General features: G+C 38.7%; 1 protein-coding gene across 19 annotated transcripts in view; it reads right to left on the bottom strand.

Annotated features, from left to right (window-relative positions):
* BPTF (bromodomain PHD finger transcription factor) overlaps positions 1 to 20,055 on the bottom strand; it is a 56,675-nt gene extending 36,620 nt beyond the window's left edge. For 9 of the 19 annotated variants that reach the window (XM_027786910.2, XM_027786907.2, XM_055798026.1 and 6 more), the window contains exons 1-2: positions 19,040 to 20,055; positions 6,113 to 6,935 (exon numbers count right to left, since the gene is read on the bottom strand). In XM_027786910.2, coding sequence (XP_027642711.2) covers positions 6,113 to 6,935; positions 19,040 to 19,679 — 1,463 coding nt within the window. In that variant the 5' untranslated portion in view covers positions 19,680 to 20,055. Of the gene's footprint in view, positions 1 to 6,112; positions 6,936 to 19,039 lie in introns of those variants that run through there. The other 10 variants (XM_027786913.2, XM_027786905.2, XM_027786914.2 and 7 more) reach the window with 5 other exon arrangements.
* Between the last annotated feature and the right edge of the window lie 221 nt (positions 20,056 to 20,276).

Below are 20,276 nucleotides of genomic sequence, written 5' to 3' on the forward strand. Positions count from 1 at the left end.
AATATTTATATATTTTGTTTATACATTCAAAAGTAAAAAGTAGCCTCAGGTATTCAGAAAGCCCAACAACTGTGAGGCAACTCGACCCTTGTCTCTTTTCCACTCTGTTGTTATGAAATGACTGTTGTACTTGCAACTCAAGCAGAATACAACTACAATAAAGTGGTTATGAAGTTAATAGTGGCAATATTAATCAAATTCAACTACTAACTTGTCACAACCATTACTACAGAACAGACTTCTGGTTTTGATGATAAAGCCTGGTGCACTGCAAAGAAATAGTATCATTTCTCTCCAAGGTCTTTGCTCATGAAAAGCAACTAATTCTACTTTAACCATTTACTTATCTAGGCTACCAGGAACTTTCCACTAGTTTTAACAGGTTAGTATGGTTAAATTGACATTTTCTCAGAAAACAACAAATTTCAGTAAGACTGCTCACATACTACACATGAAAAAGTAACAGCTGAACATGGACAGTCATTCGATTCTATGGATTACTCTGCGCATGTAGACTCCCACGTTACAGAAAATGTATTGTTTAAACCATGTTTCCTGTAAACCAAGAAAGTTATTTACCAACAGGAATGGCAGCATCTTTATTCTTCTTTGTGAACAACAGCCACAGAAAAGGAAGATAAACACCCCAAAACTAAGATGGAGATGAAAATGCAACAATACAGCTTCATACAGCAAGAGGAAAGAAAAGGATGAAACAAAATGCTTAACTAAAAAGGACAGGGAAAGTATGCCTTCTGAGTTTTCCCTGGCAAATGTCCAATGCAAGTGGCAAGAGCCAGACACTGGCAGAGCAGCAATTGTAAGGCTGCCCTGCTCCTTACAAACATGACTGCAGAATATAATGCTGTCACTAAGTTTATACTTTAATTATTTCTTAACTCCCCAAAAAGTGAAATTTAATTTTTCGTTTTGAACCCCTACATCATTACATGATTTTTTGCTAGATAGATATGCTATTTATACGTCTTCTTATATTACCTAGATATGCAACAACAGGAATGCTTTATATAGTCTTATCGTTCCATGAAGTAAGACTGCGCCAGCATGCCTTTGCCAGGCAAGCAGCTCAAGCACAGAGGCTTGTACATCTTGCTTAAATTTTGACGGTGATCGTCCAGGTGTTTTCTTCTTTTTCTACTGTCTCCTCCCATTTAGCAAATCTGAAACTGCTACAGCTGTGCTAATGCATCCAGGATGTGTATGTACATCAACTGAAAATCCCAAGAAGCATCTGCCTGTTCCCTTCCCACCAGTTCTTTCTATTCTAGTGTTGCAAGATTCCACTGGACTGAAAAGCAATTAGCTGTTATCTTCAATTTCCCCTTTTAACTCAAGAAAAAGCCTTCAGTACAGTTCAGGTATGCTATATTACAGGCCAATAAAACCAAGAGGCACTCCACAAAGATTCAAGACACTGGACTACAAAGACAGTACTCTGCAGAAGGCACCTAGAGCTAATCTTTCCATGTATGATTTGAGTCCTACCCATTAAAGAACTGCTCGGATGATATTCTGGAAACAGATGAGGTTATCCAAGAGTATTTTATTTCCCTTCCACTCAATTATGTAGAGTTTCGAGCATAGAATTCCTCTTGAATTCAAGGCTATCACAACTTTAGTAACAGAATTTCAGGAATTAAAGAGTTTTCTCTTGACAAAGGCACAGATGGAAAATGAAGTGGCAGGAGCCTGCCATTATGTATGCTTACATGAAACTCATCTTCAGTCAAACTGCTTTTCAAGATTCAGGTGTATGCCACTGGAAGCCTAGAAGAGGTCATTACCAGCTCACCAACAGTCAAAGAACTACAGCAGAAATTGTTCTAGGCAGTCCATTTTGGCAAAGTTACTTAAGATTTAAATTAACAATTAAAAATTAAAGCTAACTTTCCCTGAACACCTTCTTGCATTGGCTAAAGGAGCACTACTTCTACCCTTTGAAGGAATCAGAGGGGCTATCATAAAAGAGGATAGGAAGATGCAAGTCTACACAAGGATTGATTTCCATTGTTTTTCTCTGATAAGCTGGCCAGATTTGCCAGCGCGGTGCTGGACAGGTCTAGCCTCCAGGGGACTGGCTTGAGTCACATACATTAAGTGAGGCCAAGCAAGGGAGAAAATCACATGAGTATTTCCTACCTCTTTCAGTCGCCTTTGCTGCCAGGAACTATTCACTGGCAGGCTTTAGAGGCAAGTTTTATGACTGATAAAATGACAACACAGAAGATGCTAAAAACTTTCAGATAAAGTAATAATGAAGTAGATATACCCCTTCCTAAATTCCGTGGCGCGATAAAATTAGAAACTGAAAACGTCAGTACATTTTTAATCTATTCAAATGAAGATCCAAAACCTTTTTAAGTACAGAAAATAGAGGAGGACCCAACTAAGAACACAAACAGCATGACAAATCTCACAGAAAAAAAGCTGAAACTGTTTTTGACTATTGAGGAAGATACATACAACTCAGGAATAACATTGTTTTATTTCTGCTATGAAAATGAAAACCAAACAATGTTTCATTATCTCCTTTCATAGATGTTTGACAAATCCAAAGCATCTCAGTATTTCTACGAAGATAACTTGTTAAAACAGTGCAGCCGTTTACTAGGAGAATACAAGCCGAAGTCCTAACTTTTCTGACTTGTTAACTTGCAGAAATAACCTTCACAAGCAAAACAAATGCAATTAACTCAGACACATCATCCTAAATTTGTTAACAGCTTGAAACAAACCCTCAGGAATTACTTCTCTCTTGCTTTTTTTTTTTTTTTTTTTTTTAAATCTTGTTGATATTTGCTCATGGGGATGTACAAGAGAAGACCTCCACAGTGTCCACTTCTCCATCTTTGTAAAACAGAAGAGGTGGAAAAGCAGCAAAACCACAATGGTGGTTTTAAATGAGGCTTATTATCCAAAGCCAGTGAGAAGCATGGAAATAGAAGTATCAGTAAGCAAAGAGTCTACAAAAACCTTTAGAAGATGCTAAAACCAGTGGTATGATGCATTTGTAACATTTATAAGGGGAAAGGGGAGAAGAAAGGAGGAGAAGTAAAAAGCCCTAAAAACTCCTTTGAAAAACAAACAAAAAAAAACCTGCAAGAATTTAGGATTTCAGTTCTCTAATCCCCCTGGGCAAGGTTTCAAATCGGTGCTTGTGCAGATTATTTTTAGATATATTAGTTTCCTCTGATATATCTGATCACATGGCATTGGTGAATACATTCTGTTCATTTTAATAAAGTTGATATGATAATATCATTTCATGAATCTCAGTTTTTAGCATTTGGCAGTTATCCTTTAAGTTATCCAAGATATCAGGTGTGTTTTAATCTTGTTCAGTATATATGCGAAATGGTTGGTTTTGCAATACAGCATGCTTACTGAATCTAAAGGACATTAAAACCTGTAAGTACAGAGTTTAATATTTATGTGAATTATTAAAGTTGTATTTCCCTGGAATTTACTTATGTAGTACATACTTTCCCCCCTATGAAGTGGCTTTAGCATAAAGTTTTAAGGCACATTATGACATAGTTAAACTTATGCAAAGTTCTGTGAAAAGTCTAGCGGAACTGGTTGATTCTGTACATCCCACGCTGCACCGTTACGGAGTACTGCTGCTGCACATCCACCCGAACAACCGTCTATCTGTTTTTTCTTCCGATTCCATCAGGAGGATTTGAAAAATATTTTAATCTAAACCACATACTTCAGAAGAGACTTGTTTTGGAAGCACACGCTGGTACATTTACACTGGCAGAAGGTATGATATCTAACGGCAACAGGAAGGATAGGGACTAGCAGAGAAAGAATCTTTCAACCTAATGATCCACATAAGAATATGAAAGAAAGTCGGGAAACAATAGAGGAACTGCTTTTCTTCTTGTCTTTAAATGTAAAAATACTTTTCTATTTACATTCTGAAATATTTTAATCACTCACAAAAAAAAGTCAGTGAAATGGAAAACCTAATAAAATTTTTTCTTTTGCTATATTGTTTACAGTTTTGATTTGAAACGGAATACTGATGTATTTTTTCTTTAAAGAAATCGCAATTAAGATACAAAACTCACATTCATAAATCAAGTTTTATGAATGAAACGATTTGCTGACAGTTGTTTAAAAAAATAATCAATACATTTAACCTTTGAAGATGTATTTTCTAGTGTAGTTAACACATCACTACTGAGGTGCTAGAAAGAACTGTCACACACGTGGATTTCAAAGGATCAAGAAGCGCCTGTTTTAGTTTAAAACATGTTGAAGTACTGCCTGTATCAAAACCTTCTGAACATCAAATATTCCACTTTCACTGGTGAAAAAACCCCCATATTGTTCCATAGATAAAGTTTAGTCAAAACTGCCTGCATATTAGCCTATTTATCTTAAAAATCACCTCCTGAGTGAGTGACTCAGGATTTTTTAATGTTAATTCCCACACCTCTAATGGCAAGCAGAATATAATCGTTCTGCCAGTACAGGATAGCAGCGAGACAAACAGATCTTTAGAACAACCTTTTCCTCAAGAGTTTGAAAGGAAAGATATGAAAACCATGCACAGAGAAGACTATCTGTAAGCTATTAAAGCACAGGTAATTACAGCAAAAAGTATCAATTACATTTCCTTCACAACCAAGCTTTTTGTGGAAAATCAAAATTTCAACACGTTTTCTGGAAATGGAAGGTAGAAAATTATGTATAAGGCTATGGAAGAATTAGGCTATCAACAGCTTTGGGCTGACCATCACAACCTGCTGAACCGTCTAAATGATATACCACATACTGTAGAGCATGTGATTGAGTATAAACAGAGTATATTTAAAAAAAACAAAAAAAGATGTAAGAGTATCAAAGACTCCCTGCATCTTTTAAAAAGTTACTTGACACTACTGTGGTATTCATAACCCAGAGAAACTAAAAATCAAACATGGACACTTTTCACAAGTGTGAAAGAACACAGGAAACTGACAGCAACGATAATTAATACTTAAGAGCATCAGCTAATAATACATTAGAGAAAGTGCACTGTATTTTAAAAGACTAAGAAGTCCTTAGAAGTGTCTTGTCCACAAGATGTAACAACATCAACAGTCCTCACAGTCCTTTTTAAAGACACTGGCTAATGTCTTAACATTCACTGTAATCTCTTTGCATGAAATTCTGTTAAGGCACCCAGCTGCGGCTTATTTTCTCCACAATACTAAATGGAAAATTGTGTTTCAAGAAATCGAGTAAAATGTCTTTATTTTTCCTGAATTGACAATAGCATTGATTTCACCTAAATACTATTTCTCCTCCATCATAGGACAATTACATAAGAATAGTGTTTTATAAGAAAAAACAGTCTTTAGCTATTTTCCTGTGAAAAACTTAGAAGCATTTTTTGTAATTTCAGATTCAACTTCTCAGTAGAAAACCAGGTCACAATGCCCCACGAACAAGGGTTTGATTATTATTAATGTTTTGAGATACGTTAGTATCTCAAGACAAACCAGTAACAGGAAATTGTGTTAAACATACAAAGTAGATCGCTTGAAGACAGGCATTCCTTGCTATTTTGACTTTGTTTACACCTACAGAAGTGTTCGCATACATTTTTTGCATTTCTAATTAACAGATATGATAAACACCTCTGAATGCCTCAGAAAGCGTTAGCTTGAAAGGCAGACCATCAAACCAGTACCAGTATCTAACAGCCAAATACTAAGCAGGTGATAGTACACCAAAACTAGTGTCCTATATACCACGTCACAAAGAGTTAAAACTACTTTTCAGTAACTTTCATAGGAAAGTGGAGAGTTCTCATTAAAATTCACTCTATTCCTCACACTCATGTGTTTTACGCACGATAATATTAAAGCGGAGGCCCTGGTTTTTTCCCCTTTCTATATACAAATTACATTTATTTTGGAGAAAATTGATGGATTCAATACTTGGTCTTTAAAAATCTACTTACCAAACAGCAAGCAATTGTCTTATCTAAAGAAAGAACAATTGTAAGACTGCAGCAGCAACTTACAGGATATATTTAAAATACATTCAATACTGTATCATTGTTCAGAAAAAACTAAATTATTAGTTTACTCACATAATGATTCTTCTGTTCAGGAACCAGTATTTTCGTCTATGCCTGTCATATCCAATAGGTTCATGTCGAATGTATGGTTTATTTTTTTGGATTTCAGCAACACAGTCAGTTACTCCAGGCACCTTATGTGCTACACAGACCTCACACTGCCATTCATCTTCTGGTACCTCTTCAAGAGGTGGTTTCACACACTCCAAATGGTACACAGCTGAACACGTTTCACAGCAAAGCAAATCCCCAAGTTTGTGACACACCCTACAATGATCATCATACTGAATAACACCTTCTGACATTAACTCTTCACGTGCAATGTTTGTTGTAAGAAACTGATCCACTAAGAACTGCAGAACTTTGATTTTATTCTCTACTGGTCCATAAGGATAGTCCTCAGTCTCTTGGTAAGGAAGAACATGATGGTATTCCTTGTCACTCTCACAATATACCCGCAGAACCTCTGGCCACGTCATTCCATCTATGAAATACAAAGTGGAATTAACGCTATCTTTGAGGTCAGCAGGTCCAAAGGTAGTATTTGAAGTGTCTTCTTCACGTAAAACTGCTTTTAAAAGCACTATATGCATCTCTGCCATAAGTGTGCACTGCTCTTGACTTACCAGAGCGGCACAGAAGTCCTCAAAACGAAAAGGAGAGAGGCGTAAAACAGTGCCAAAGTTCCTTAGTACCTCATAGATGGCAATAACATTCATTATATGCTCACTAGGCACCATCAAGTCCTCTGAGGATTTAGGAAACTCCAAGGGTGGGATATCTTTTTCTTCCAATATTGGAGAACGAGGACGATGCACTCTTTGTCTTCTCCTACCTGGAATAAAAAACAACAATAAGAAATTTGCCATTCACAGGTCAACATGATTCAACATCACCAACGACTGCGTCAACCTGTCTAAACTATTGCATATCAAGGATTCACATCTTCACAGTTACATAATGTGATAATTCAGCTAATAAACTTGAATTAACAGTATGAAAATGAAATACACAAGACCTGTGAAGTTTTCCTTTACACACTCAGAGCAGTTGCATTTCCCATATAACATACATCTACTGGATCTTCAAAATGATGTCCAGAATTTTAATTGTTTAGATTATTTAAAGACATTTCGCTCAGCCAAAATATGAATTCAGATTTTTTTTCTCATATTTATCCAGCATTACTAGTTTTGTTGTCCCATCTTGGAATTTTAACTTTAAACTTGAAGCATCAAGCTTCAAACAACAGCTATCTTGTTTTTTTATTAAAATATTGCAAGCTATTCTCCTATCCAGCCATAGTATAGAGGAAAGATCATTTCATCTCAGGACATCAATTTCAACCAAATTAAAATACTAAAGAGAACCTAAATTACTTTGTCCACTGCTTTCTAACTAGACTATTTCTCCTGGATACCTCCAAGCCAGAAACAAAAGTTAAAAGCCACATCTAACGAAAATGTTTGAGGAACTCTCTACTTTTTAAAACAAACAAAAAAAACCCAACCCACTCTCATGCTTCAATAAAACAGGACAGCAACTGACAGAATGAGAAGACAGTAGAATTATGGAAGAACAAAGCCTAACACAAAAAGCTAATCTGAAGAGCTGTTTCACTACCTAAACAATGACACTGAGCATAATTAATTCCGTCTCAGATGCTAATTCAGATGAGACGCTACACTTTCTTCCCTTTAATTCCACTATCCTTGATGCCAAGCAGAAGGAAAAAACAAATGGAAGTTTCTGTACATGACATTGCAAGACAGATGAAATATTTCAATCTTCTATCAAAGCAATGAAAAAGTATCTAGCTACATGCAACTATTTTGCAGCTATTTGTTGAAGTATTAGGATGCACTCATTAAACCTACTTTCCTTTAAAAAAAAACAAAAACCAAAACAACAAGTTCAGACAATTTCATAAACTAATCATAAAACCATCACCTTGGTTTAAAACCAAGAACAGAGATGAAAACTGTTTTTAAGTCCTCTGGTAAGCATACTAAGATTCTGGTCAACAACTAGCTTTCATAATTATCAATTCTACACACAGGAGTGGTTGGCAGGATTCACAGAGAAAATCCAAAGGAAAATGAAACTGTCCACAACAGCAATTCCATATGCAGACTTTAATAAGAAGCAACCTATACTATGTATTTGTGATCTGACACTGAAGAGCGATACAATCAGTACTCTGGAATTTTAAACTTCATATTAATAATTTCGTGATCAAATTCCGTGAATAACAGCTTTCCCCAAAAACTCATTTAAGAAAATTAAGAGATAAAGTTCCAGTCATCTTGGATGTTACAATTAAGAGGAAATGGTCCTCTGTTGCTACTCCCATGCTACTCCCTCCAATAATCCCATAAATACAGGAAATAAGTCTAATGGGAAGTGGGGGGAAAAACCAAACCCAAACCTGCCAAGGCAAGCAGATACCCAAAGACAGATCCTGCTGAATCTGAAAACGCCATCATTAAAACTTTAATGCACTGAAATGGGGGTGGGGGAGTTACCAAAAAGAAAAGCTACCTTTAAGAAACATCTCAATGCATAATAGAGTTTGCCAAATGGTTCCAGAAGAAAAATAAATCAATCATTGAGCTAGTACAGCAAGATGACACCAGATGCATCGCTCTCTCTCAAACTTTAAAGAATGAAATCTCATGCAACAAATTAAGACACTCTGAAACAATATAGAAGATGAACTGCCAGATGTTTCCATTACAGAAGTAACGGGTCAACATCATCCGAGTATAAAAATAAATTTCCAAGTTTAGTTAAGTTTGAGTTCTGACTGTGGAAAATGAAGGAATGCTTGTGTGACTCCCTTCCAATATGCTTCTGCACAAATCAGTGGAAAATGTTTAATCATGGCAAACACACAAAAACACAGGAGCTTCAGAGCCAGGCACAAAGCAAGCATTCTTACTGCAAGAAACTTCTAGATCAAACTCCATGATCCATAACCATAGAACGGGTTGGGTTGGAAGGGACCTTAAAGATCATCTAGCTCCAAACCCCCTGTCATGAGCAGAGAATTCATATATAATCACATATGTATAAACCAGAGTTGGCTTTAACTAAAAGACCCCAAAACAAAAAACATACACGCTCACATCCACAGATTAAACTACTTTAGGGTCCTGAAGCTTCCTTCAATATTGCAGGATGGTGCAGGACCAGTCCTAGGAAGTAGTCATGCAAGACAACTATGCAGAATAAATATTCTGAAATCACTAACAGTCTTCACAGAGTCCAAATACCACAGAAGCTGGTGGAGCTATAAACTAAGATTCTTTTCAGTGTTTGTACCTGCAGCCAGTAAAGCCATATGAGAAACAGATCTTCAAGAAAGAAAGCAGCAAGAATGATAACCCTGGTTTACCTAAATTAATCTGAAGTGACAAACTCCCCAGTATTTTCAGGCAAAGATAAACTAGAATGAAGGAACACTGCTGAAAGCAGCGAAGACTCCTTATTTCCTCTTATTTGTTGAGACTTTCTAGTCTGAGAACAAAATTGTAATTGTCCTATGCATTGTTTTTATCCTTCACCAAAAAAAACCCAAACACCAAAACTTGACTCCCCATATACCATCTTAGTTGAGATCTCTTTCACAAGAGATAAACACCGATATATTTGCTACATCAAATTCAAAGGAAAATAAAAAAAAATAACCTTAAAACAAGGCATTCCTACAAAAGAAGCATATTGGTACAGAGGTCTATAATAAGTGTGTTACCAGGACACAAAGCCTGTCACAATACTGTGGCAAAGAACTGTACTTTGGCACAAGTACAATGTAACCGAGTGGCTGCATTATTCACACCACTCTTCACTTTCTATTTAAATCAATGTACATATTTTCATGTTTGCTTTGGTATAAAACACAGACATTTCAGAATTGTAAAACTCAGTTTAGACAATAAGGAAAAATACACTGCATTATAAAATGCATGCTTCATTTGTCCACTACTTTGTGTTATGCCACACAGCACGCAGCAGTTACATCGTACCACTCGATACTCCCAATCCATACTTAAATCACACACCACATCTCAAGAGCTCAAATTTTTCTTTTCAGACACTGAACTGCTTTGAGCAATTCTGCACTGCATATAATTTGGTTTCCAGAGCTAAAAAAGGCAAGTATTCGAAGACACAGAATATTTTAGAAAGAAAAGATACCCAGACAATTTTCTTGAATGGCTTGGTGGCATAGTATTTCAAATCTTTCTACGTTTTTTTTGAGTTTTTTTTTTTCTTTCCATTTGCACTTTCAATTTGCTACTGGTACTTGCTGTAGCCAGCTTGAACAGAACTTGAAGTCAAGAAAAAAACACAAAGTCATTTGGAAATTCAGAATTCCAAGCAATTCATGCTTTAACATATTACCATTTGATGCATCAACTGCAATCTCAAGAAACACTCCAGACACTTTAGGGGAAAAAACAAAACAAAACAAAAAACACCCAACAACGCCAAAAAACCAAACCAACAAAACCAAGCAGTCTAAATCTCCGGTGAAAAAGATGGACATTCTCTGCCAAGAACTCATAAATCCTGAAACATTCTAAGTGGCTGTTGAACTTAAATTAGAAGCATAGGCCAATGGAGTAAGATACAATGATGTCAAAGGGCTACCGTCTCTGTTTTCAGCTGAAATTTTTATATTCTCCTGGTTGGGTGGATAACGCGCGTCCTTGCCACTAGCTCAGACAGCTGCAGAAAGGCAGTTTTTAACTCCAAATAAGAACTCTAGACTGGTTAGAGATTCTGATAACAATTCCTTCACTGCTAATTATCTGCAGTGCGCTGACAACCCATACAGCTCAACTACTCAGAAGCAGTTGGAACCGTCTGCAAAGGTTTTTGAAGATCACAGTTCATATTTACTCAACTGTTATTCATCTCCATAAAGAAATCTCTCAAATTTTGGAAAAAGTTTTCCTACAAGAAACAGACCTAATTTTTTAAGCTCTTCACTTTCAAGGAAAAGCTCCTCTCCTCCACAAGACAAATTGTCCCATGCTTCAACTTCACATTCACTGGCAGGCAGACACATACACACAAGCCCCCCGCCTTTGGTCTCTTCAAACATTTGTATGTTCACTTTATGTTTGCTTTCAATTATTTTAGATTCTATGATTTGACAACTTTTTTTTTTTTTCTTATTTGTCATGGATTTTGCCCTCCACAGGGAATTTTGAGTCCTACCTGTGAGGAAAAACTGGTAATTGAAATTTAAATAACTTGATTAAAAAATAATTTAATTATTTCAATTTAAATAGATGAGAAAATGCAAGCTTGTGTAGACTATACAATTAATGATTACACAATAAAAAACATTTATATAGCTTTCAAACACTACATATATGCATTATATTAATATGTATTTAAAGTAATATATGGAAGTGAAATAGTATAACCAATTCAGTGCAACCACCACACTGAGCAGTCGAAAGAATTACACTGTTCCTCTTTTTTCTTAACTTTGTATTACTACATCATCTACTGCCATTAATATTTTTCAATTTATCTTGGTAAAGTTTAGATAACTTCGGATAAATAATTTTTATGATTTGCCCTGAATAATTTCCCATTTGTGGAAAACTCTTCTTGTAGCAGCAGGGTTTTTTTTTGTTTTAAGTAGAGAATGCAGTATGCACTACTTTGTCTAAAACAAAAAACGTCAAGGATTCCAGAGTAAGTGTACTAGCAGAAGTTACACCTGCTTTAAGCACCACCACCACCTGTCTGACTAGACTTTAAACTGAATCTAGGTTTATCTACTCTCAATTAAATAAAGTCAATTTACTCACATTGAAGTTTCCCAAAATGGACTTAAGTTTTATTAAACATAAATGGTATACTTTAAGATCGTTTCTTCATATTAATCAAATCCCTGAATCAAACTCCACCTTCAAGTCTGAGCCAGTACAAAGAGAGAAAATGTCCGCTTCTGTGCCATTCAAATTCCATAGCTTTATTTGGAAGGATAAATTGATCTGCCAACAGCCTCTTGCTGCCACAGTTGGACTATTTACAGGATCCAGATCATCTTGAGTGTCTCAGCATTATACTTCTATCTAGCATAAACTTCTTTTAAACTGCATTCCTTCACTAGTAGTCTCCAAAAGTGATGAAGCAGTCTGCAATGGTTGCCTGTCCCTATTTTGAATTCTCTAGTTGAAGAGCTGCCTGTAATTAAGATTAAAGAGTAAACAATTTTATTCACATGGCACATTTTGATAATTATAGTCTACACTTACCAAAATCTATTAAAATAATTTCTATTACAAATATTTAAGCAACACACTAATGATATCTGAAATAAAATGAAGGTACTGAACATAAGTAACAGGCTGAGCACCCAAACCCGGAATTTACTGAAGCACTTAAAAAACCTAAACCCTTGTTTTTTGTTTTTCTTCTTAATTTCCATCTATTCAAGCTGCTTGGTTCAAATACAGACCCTTTCAAAATTTACAAATTAAGTGGATTTTAAAAGGACCAAAAAGCTTCCCTCCGTTCCAGACTGAAAGAAGAAAATGAAAATTCACATCTATTCTTGAACTCTTTTTCCATGGGAGGATATGGAACTATCTTTAACATACCTTCTGGTTGATGTAGACAGTTTTAAAGCAGAGGATCTGAATGAACTATTTACATCAGTGGACAGAATAAAGAAAGGTTGTACCATGACTAAATGACTTTCATGCTCTTTGTGCTTTGGTTGTATTCCAATTACCATATGCATAGAGCCTAACAAAAATCACAAAAATCCAGTTTTGCCTTGTCTCCCTTATGTTACATATCTCTTCACTCCAGACATACAGTACTAGTAAACACAGCCTTTCAGCCCAACATATTTCAAGTAATGGACTGGTGGATGGAAGTCCTACATGACAAATATTCTGCCAGAATGACTCTCTTGTTTAAACAGGGAGAGACTGGTAGCTGCACTGGTATGACCTAACCACTGGTTCGAGCATTGCTTGGTTAGGAAGCTCACAACTGGTCTCATCTCTCTTCTCTGAAAATCTCCCCTTCCTCCTAATTTCTCACCACCTGGGCACCACGACTCCAGCTGAAGAGCTGCTGTTCACAGTTGCAGTGGAGAGGATACACTTGATCGAGTACAGGGGAAAGCAAAGACAGACCGAGGAGTTTCAGATACTTCTGTAACAGGAAGGGGGGGGCAAATAATAGCACACCCACAGGCGCACTCCACAAAACTGACCCCAAAAAGTGAAGAGACTTTCAGCTTTCCCCCAAAAAGAGGTTAAATTCTGGCTTCAACTTGTACAAGTCAGGTCAAACTACACTACTCTTACATAAAAGTCAATCTTTAGCAAAACACAACTGGGTTGATTTTGCTTCCCAGTCACTACAGACACTGTCAACATAAAGACCAATTGGCAGTTTTATCATGTCCTGGAAGCATGAGTACTCCTTAGAGATGATGTTCTCTCCTATGTTTTCCTTCCTCCTGGAAATTTTGTCTTTTGACTACCCTCCTAAACTCACTAAGACTGTCCTATTTTTGTTTGGTTTTAAGAAACATACAAGAATCAGACATTTGCTGTCCCACATTACTACTTCGCACCAGGCAAGTTTCAAATGAGAAGTACAGCAACACACAAGTTCTTGTTAGATATCACTGAGAAAATGGAAAACAGTTGATGAAAATGCATAAAAGAATGGGGGGGGGTAGCGGGGTTTTTTTTCTTTTTTTTTCAAAGCAGAATGCATAAACTGGGTACAGCTACATGTTTGTCACAGCAATATCCAAACTGGTTCCTTAATTAGAAGTCTGCCTCTTGGGATAACATTTGCTCAGCTTACACCAAAGAAGAAAAAGCAGTAAAATGAATCAGTTTAACATAAAATAAGAATATATTATGAAAAGCAGTACCAAAATAGGAAAATTAAAATCTTTTTCTTGGGATGGGCCAAAATTAAAGGCTTCGACTTACACAAACATTTTTTCCCCTCCTTTTAAAAATGACAACATGATAATCAACACATTTCTAATATTCACAAGTCAAGCAATCTCTTCCAGAAAAATCCTCTGAAAGAATAAGATGCATTTGTAACTACTTCTAAGTGCAGCTCCAGTTTGAATATTGCTCTGCAATATTCGTACCTAACACAAATTTACTTATTTTGCCTGGAAAAAGGAAAAACCCAAAACCCACAAACCAGATTAAACTTGAAATCTAAACCGACTTTGAAAATGAGACATTCCAAGCACCATAAAAGCTCTGGAAGTTGAAATACAAATGAAACAATAGCAGTTTACTAGAGCTGATCCTGAGAGCACCTTCCTGAGAGCACTCATATTGCAGAAATTCTCAACATGTGCTCCTAAGTTTGACTACTGCCTTGTACTGTACAAAACTAGGTATTTGTTCTTTAAGAACTGTTTCAAAACTTTAGAACTTTTGGATGTTTTTTGTTTTGGGTTTTTGTTTTTTTTTTTTCCAGTTTGTACATGCGTCAGTAGTACACTTCCAAATCTGCCTAGGGTTATCTACTGACTTTACATCAAGAAGTTTAACTTCTCAACTTCATGGCCATCAGTACACTCTCGGTAGGAGCCAGGAATACAAATCCCCTATATTCTAAGCCATCATTTTAACGTTTGGATAACTATTGCAAGACAAGTAGCAGGTAGGATCCACATTGTTATTCTGAGAAATACTCATCAGCACAACCCTTTCATGCCTAGAACCCAGGCAAGAAAAAAAAAAAAAAGGTAGCACTAATAACGATTTTCATAACATTCTGACAATTTCTTTGTTGGGAAACACTCCGGATAAGCTGTAACTAAATTCGGAAGTTAGCAAGCCCTGAGACCTGGCCCCAATCTACTAAAATCCACATTTATTCACCTTACAGCAGTTCTATGCAATACAATGGTCAGCTATGGAATTTTCCTGCAAACCTACAAAAAAGTTTGCACAATAAACTCATCTGCAGTACATAAAATTATTCTACCTTTTACAACATACACACATTGATTATGGTATTTGCTGCACAGAGCTTCTTAGAAAGATGACTGAAGAGACAAATGCTCTCTTCAGATAAACTGCAAATTTGCATGTCAATACCACAGAATCAGCCACAGATTGACTCGTTTGGCATTCTACACAATTTCTTTGCTAGGACTGGTCTTCTACATTTCTCATGACTGGCATGATGATAGTTCCTCTAGTGTACAAATCAAAGTTCAGATTACTAAATAGTAAAATAAGAGCATGCCAGTTTTAATTCAGTGAACAGGGCACCCCAGGTAAGATGTTTGGGGAGGCTGGTAAATCTTCTCACAGGACAGACAAAAGAGGCTGCATTATCTTACTGTCTTACCTCAATGTCTCCACTTAATTCTTCAAGAGCATGAAAACATGTTAAGATATAAAATTACTACAGTAATTTCCAGTTCAATTCTTTCACTCTGAAGATAAAAGCACACTGGTGAAGTAACTGGTTAACAGAAATGATGGTCAATCACTGTAAACGCTCAGACTAGCAAAATCCATCTAAAAATTTTATTTTAAGACAACCTTTTTGGCTCGTAACTCCACTGTTGTGCATTTGCTTGTTAGACAGACTGATAACTTGCAGTCAAAATCTGGATGTACAGCTCTTCCAAAAGCTAGTTCTCAGTTTTGACACAGAAAATTCAAGAAACAAAAATGATGGACTTCTAGGCATCTTGATTAAGTCTTTCTTTTAAAATTCTGCAACATATGAGAAGTACCTGATATCTATAATGCAATTGTAACAGTGAAAAATTTTTAGTAATACACAATACACAGGATACCTATCCTAAAAGTACATCTACCTTCTGGGGACACAACGGGATAAGAGAGAAGGGACAGACACACAAAATCCGTCTACCAAGCCTGCCCAGCAGAAGAAGAGGCAATGATAAGTATCATCTGCATAATAATAAAATAATAATAAGCATAATAAAGCAATAAGCTTTTACTGTATCATTATTAAGCACTATATAAAAGGCATTTTAGCACTCCTAAGATTTTGCTTCTTTGAATACCTGAATTAATAAAAAAAGTACTCCTACTAGAGACATTGCACTGTGATCTTTTAATTCATTGTTCAATGTAAGTTTGAAACAAACCATAAAAGTCTGTCACCCATTTAACTGGGATGTGATTTATGTGTAAAATCTTGGTTGGTAGGAGAGTTTGATTGCGACTGCAATTTTTCAATACCCTGCTCTCCAAAAATACGCTCTTCAGCCCCTAAGACACATCCTGATAATGGTAGTAATTGAGGTTGCACGTGATTGAGGGAAGATAAGCAAAGAATACCGTTCATCACCTCTTCTAGTAGAAAAAAACCTAAGGAGCACTCAGGGCCAGTTTAAAACAACAGAGGAGACACTCCTTCAAGCCCTCCAGTTAACCACAGGAGCTCTGTCACTGTGTATTACAATCTGTCTGGTTTGAGGACAAATAAATGAAAGAAAAAGCCCCGTACCTAAACATAGCTAAAGACCAATTCTGGCTCACAATCCACCTGAGTCAAAGAGCACTGGAGCCCATGAAGGAATTTTGAAGACTTACCACTGTACGCTTGCCCTGTTAACACTCTTGTCTGCACTGGCCACTGCCACATAAAGAGATACTGAAGTTATGTGAATCCTTTCCTTGTCTATTAATGCTGTTTTAATGTCAAGTATCTCTTCCTGGATTTATGATAAAACTAAGATTTCAATTAGTGCCACCACTGCATAGCAGTGCTTGCAACGTAGATACTTGTTCAGCAGAAAGAAGACACAGACTGATAGAATGAAGAGTTTGTACTTTCTTGCCAAAAGGGCAACAGCATGTCTGGGAGAGAGGGAAAGAGGGAGGGAGACCTTTAGGCAAATACTGAACGAATGAGAACTGTCAGTAAATTGCCAAAATAAGAACTCAGATGTTTTTAACTATCAAACAGTGTATTAAAAAAGAAAAGCACTTAAGGATGAAAATGCTTATACTTAAACTTATCTTAAAAAATTTAACTGAAGTTACCCTGACCGAGCAAGAAATAAACACATAAATTATCAAAATGGTTTCTGATACACCTAAATACCACATAAAGCCTGTCTATGCTTGCACAACAATGCACACAGAGGTATCTTGTTATTTGCCAAAACACTTAGGCACATTTCAAAAAGTGAATACACCCATACTCTGTAGAACTCATTTTAAACCTGGATGCTCACATAAAAAAATATGTTCACGACCTAACCAATTAAAATCATAAAAATACTCTTTCCTTGACAAAAGCACCCCCCCAAAAAGTAATACAAGTTACCACGACTAAGCAGAAAACTAAAAGTCAAGAGAGTACTTCGAGGTTTTTATTCTTCTGTGAAGCCAGACCTCACTCTTTGAAGTAATAAATATTAACAAATTTCAATCTGATTGCAGGATATCCCTGCAACAGGTAAGTTAACACCTTAAAAATTATCTTTAAATTAAATTATTTTTTGAATGTATGTACTTATTTTGATTGATTTAGCTTCCTAAGTATATAGATACAGATTTTTTTAAATTATGCTTATTAGACATTAAGAGTTTTGGACTATTTGGTTTTTGGACTATTATGAAGCCACATAAGGAGTTGATACCACTAACTCACTAAAACAAATGACACATTTAGTCGTCAGTACTTCCCCCTTTAAAAAAAATCCTCAGCTAACCACTCAAAACTACATTCCTTTCAATTAAGATGCAGCGCATTTACACCAACAACCTGTTCCTTCCCCCCCTTCCAAATTGGCCAAATACTTGGACAACTGTAGTATCTGTTATCCTGCGGCCCAATTCAGAAACACTCCTAGGTTATCTCTAAGTTTAACTATTCTCCCGGTTCAGAGACTTTAAAAAAAGAAATAATCCTAAGCTTGAACTCCATGCTAGAATGAATTCAAATAAATCCGAAGTGTTTAAATTTAGATAAAAGAATTTTTGAAGCTTGAAACCCACATGGTTAATGAACTAATTAAGGACAAATAGATGTGCAGGCCTTAAAAATTTGAGCCCCAATTTGCCACTAGAGGTTAAAAAAAATCACAATGATGTTTAACGAGTTTTAACCCCAACATGAGTTTTAAAGGTTGCCGTATCTTAAGATAAATGCAGTATTTAAAAGCGAGACTTCTGACTCAACCTCCACCTTTTAATCTTTGTGTTTAACTAAAACTAGGTTTACACCCTTGCAATGAGGCCCTGTGCACTTTTCCCCAAACTATAACAATGCAATCTCCATTTTGAACAATGCACCTCATTTCCCTCCTTGGAAAGCTAGTTTTGTCTTAAAGCTAGTAAATGCTGGATCCAGTTATACCTCTGATTTCAAGAACCTGAAAATTTTCAGTGTTTCTGGTTTTGTTGTTTTTTTTTTTTTTTCAGGCCACTTCAAGTTGCATGTGCTTCCCTTCCTTTCAACATCAAGTTATATTTGCAAGCACAAGCCATCCTTTCCTGTATATATTTGAAAGAACCTCTTTGCAAGGCATGCATCTCGTTTCCCTTGTTTTTAAATATTAAGTGGATGCTCCATGCACTTTTGACACTGTTTGCAACACGTTCTGGTCTATCATGCATTTCTGCAGTCACTAGAATCTCCATGCATATTTTGCAAAGCATCCCCTTGTTTCAGCAAGTACTGACCTCCCTCCCTCCCTCTTCTCGGTGCATGTGTTTGTAAGCATCTCCTAATGTTCCCCGCATCCGTGGGGTTGCCAGCCGTTAATCTGCATACCCCTCTCTCCCTGTGAGTGCTTGCAGGCATCCCTTCCGTACACGCACGGGAGAAAGAATGCGTGCGGACTGTATTTGCAAACCTAGAGGGAGCATGTGGGGTGCCCTCGACTTGTTTTAGTTCATCCCACTGACTCTCTACCTGGGGTGCTGCTGTAGGTGCTGTGGCTCCTGAAGCTGCTCTCAGTGCAATAACTGGCATCGTCTTCATCCTCCATCTCTTCAGGGTAGTCAGAGTCGTCGTCGTCCTCCTCCTCCATTATCTCCTCCTCCTCTTCCTCGTCGGAGTCCTGGTTATCCTCGGGGTCTCCCTCCTCTTCCTCCTCGGACACCATGCTCTCCTCCTCCTCTTCACTCTCATGATCATCGTACACCACTTTGCTGATGCTCCTCCTGGACGAGGCAGCCCTGCCTTGGCTGTTGCAGCTGCCTCCTCCGCCTCCTCCCCCTGCTCCTCCAGCCCCAGCCCTGCCCCTACCCTTACCGCTGCTGCCTCCCCCACCAGGGGTGCTGCTGCTGCCGCTGCCTCCCTTCCTCTTGCTGCCCCCCCTGGGGGAGGCGGTGGCGGGGGAAGAGGCCTGGGCAGCCCCGGCTCCCTTCTGCTTGGGCCCCGCCGTCTCCGCCTGGGCCGAGGTCGCCCACCTGCCGCGGCTGCTGCCCCGCTGTCGGGACCTCAGCCCCCCGATGGGGCCCGCCGGGGCGGGCGGAGCCGGGGAGCTCGCCTGAGCGGTGGCCGCCGCCGGCTGCTGCTGCTTGGGCGGCCTGCCTCGCCGGCCCCGCATCTCTGGGCGCTGGCCGAGGGGGGGAAGGGAGGGGGAAGGAAGGCTCGGGAGGGCGCTCGGAGTCCGGACAGGCGGCTACGGGGAAGCTCCCCCCCCTGCGAGGGATCCGGGCCGGGGAGGGGGGCCGCCGAGCTGTGAGGGCCGAGGGCTCAATCCGAATTGCCGGCGTCCCGCTCCGGATCGCCACCGGCCGCCATCTTGTTTCTTCGTCTCTGCCTCGGCTCGCTCCGCTCTGACTGGGGGAAGCGGCGGCGGCAGCAGGCCCCGAGCGCCTCACGTGACCGGCCGCGCCTCCCAGCCGCCGCCAGGGGGCGCCGCCGCCGCCGGCCGCTACAGCCATGTTGGAGCCGGCGCGCTGGGGCGGCCCCGCGGCCCCCCGGCTGCCTCCGCCGCGCCCTCTGCCCCTGCCCGCCCCGCCGCCGCGTCCCCCGGCGTGCCCCACTCGCCCCAGCTCACCGCCACCTGCCACGAGGCGCTGCCTCGCCACCGCCGGCCACCACGAGGGTCCCCTCAGCCCTGGGCGCTCCCGGGGCGCCCCGCCGCGCTGCCCCGCCGCCGGCTGAAGCTGCCCCGCCGCCGCCGCCGCACCCCCGCGGC

Source organism: Falco peregrinus, chromosome 2 (genome assembly GCF_023634155.1).
Source record: "Falco peregrinus isolate bFalPer1 chromosome 2, bFalPer1.pri, whole genome shotgun sequence".
NCBI classification, from domain to species: domain Eukaryota; kingdom Metazoa; phylum Chordata; class Aves; order Falconiformes; family Falconidae; genus Falco; species Falco peregrinus.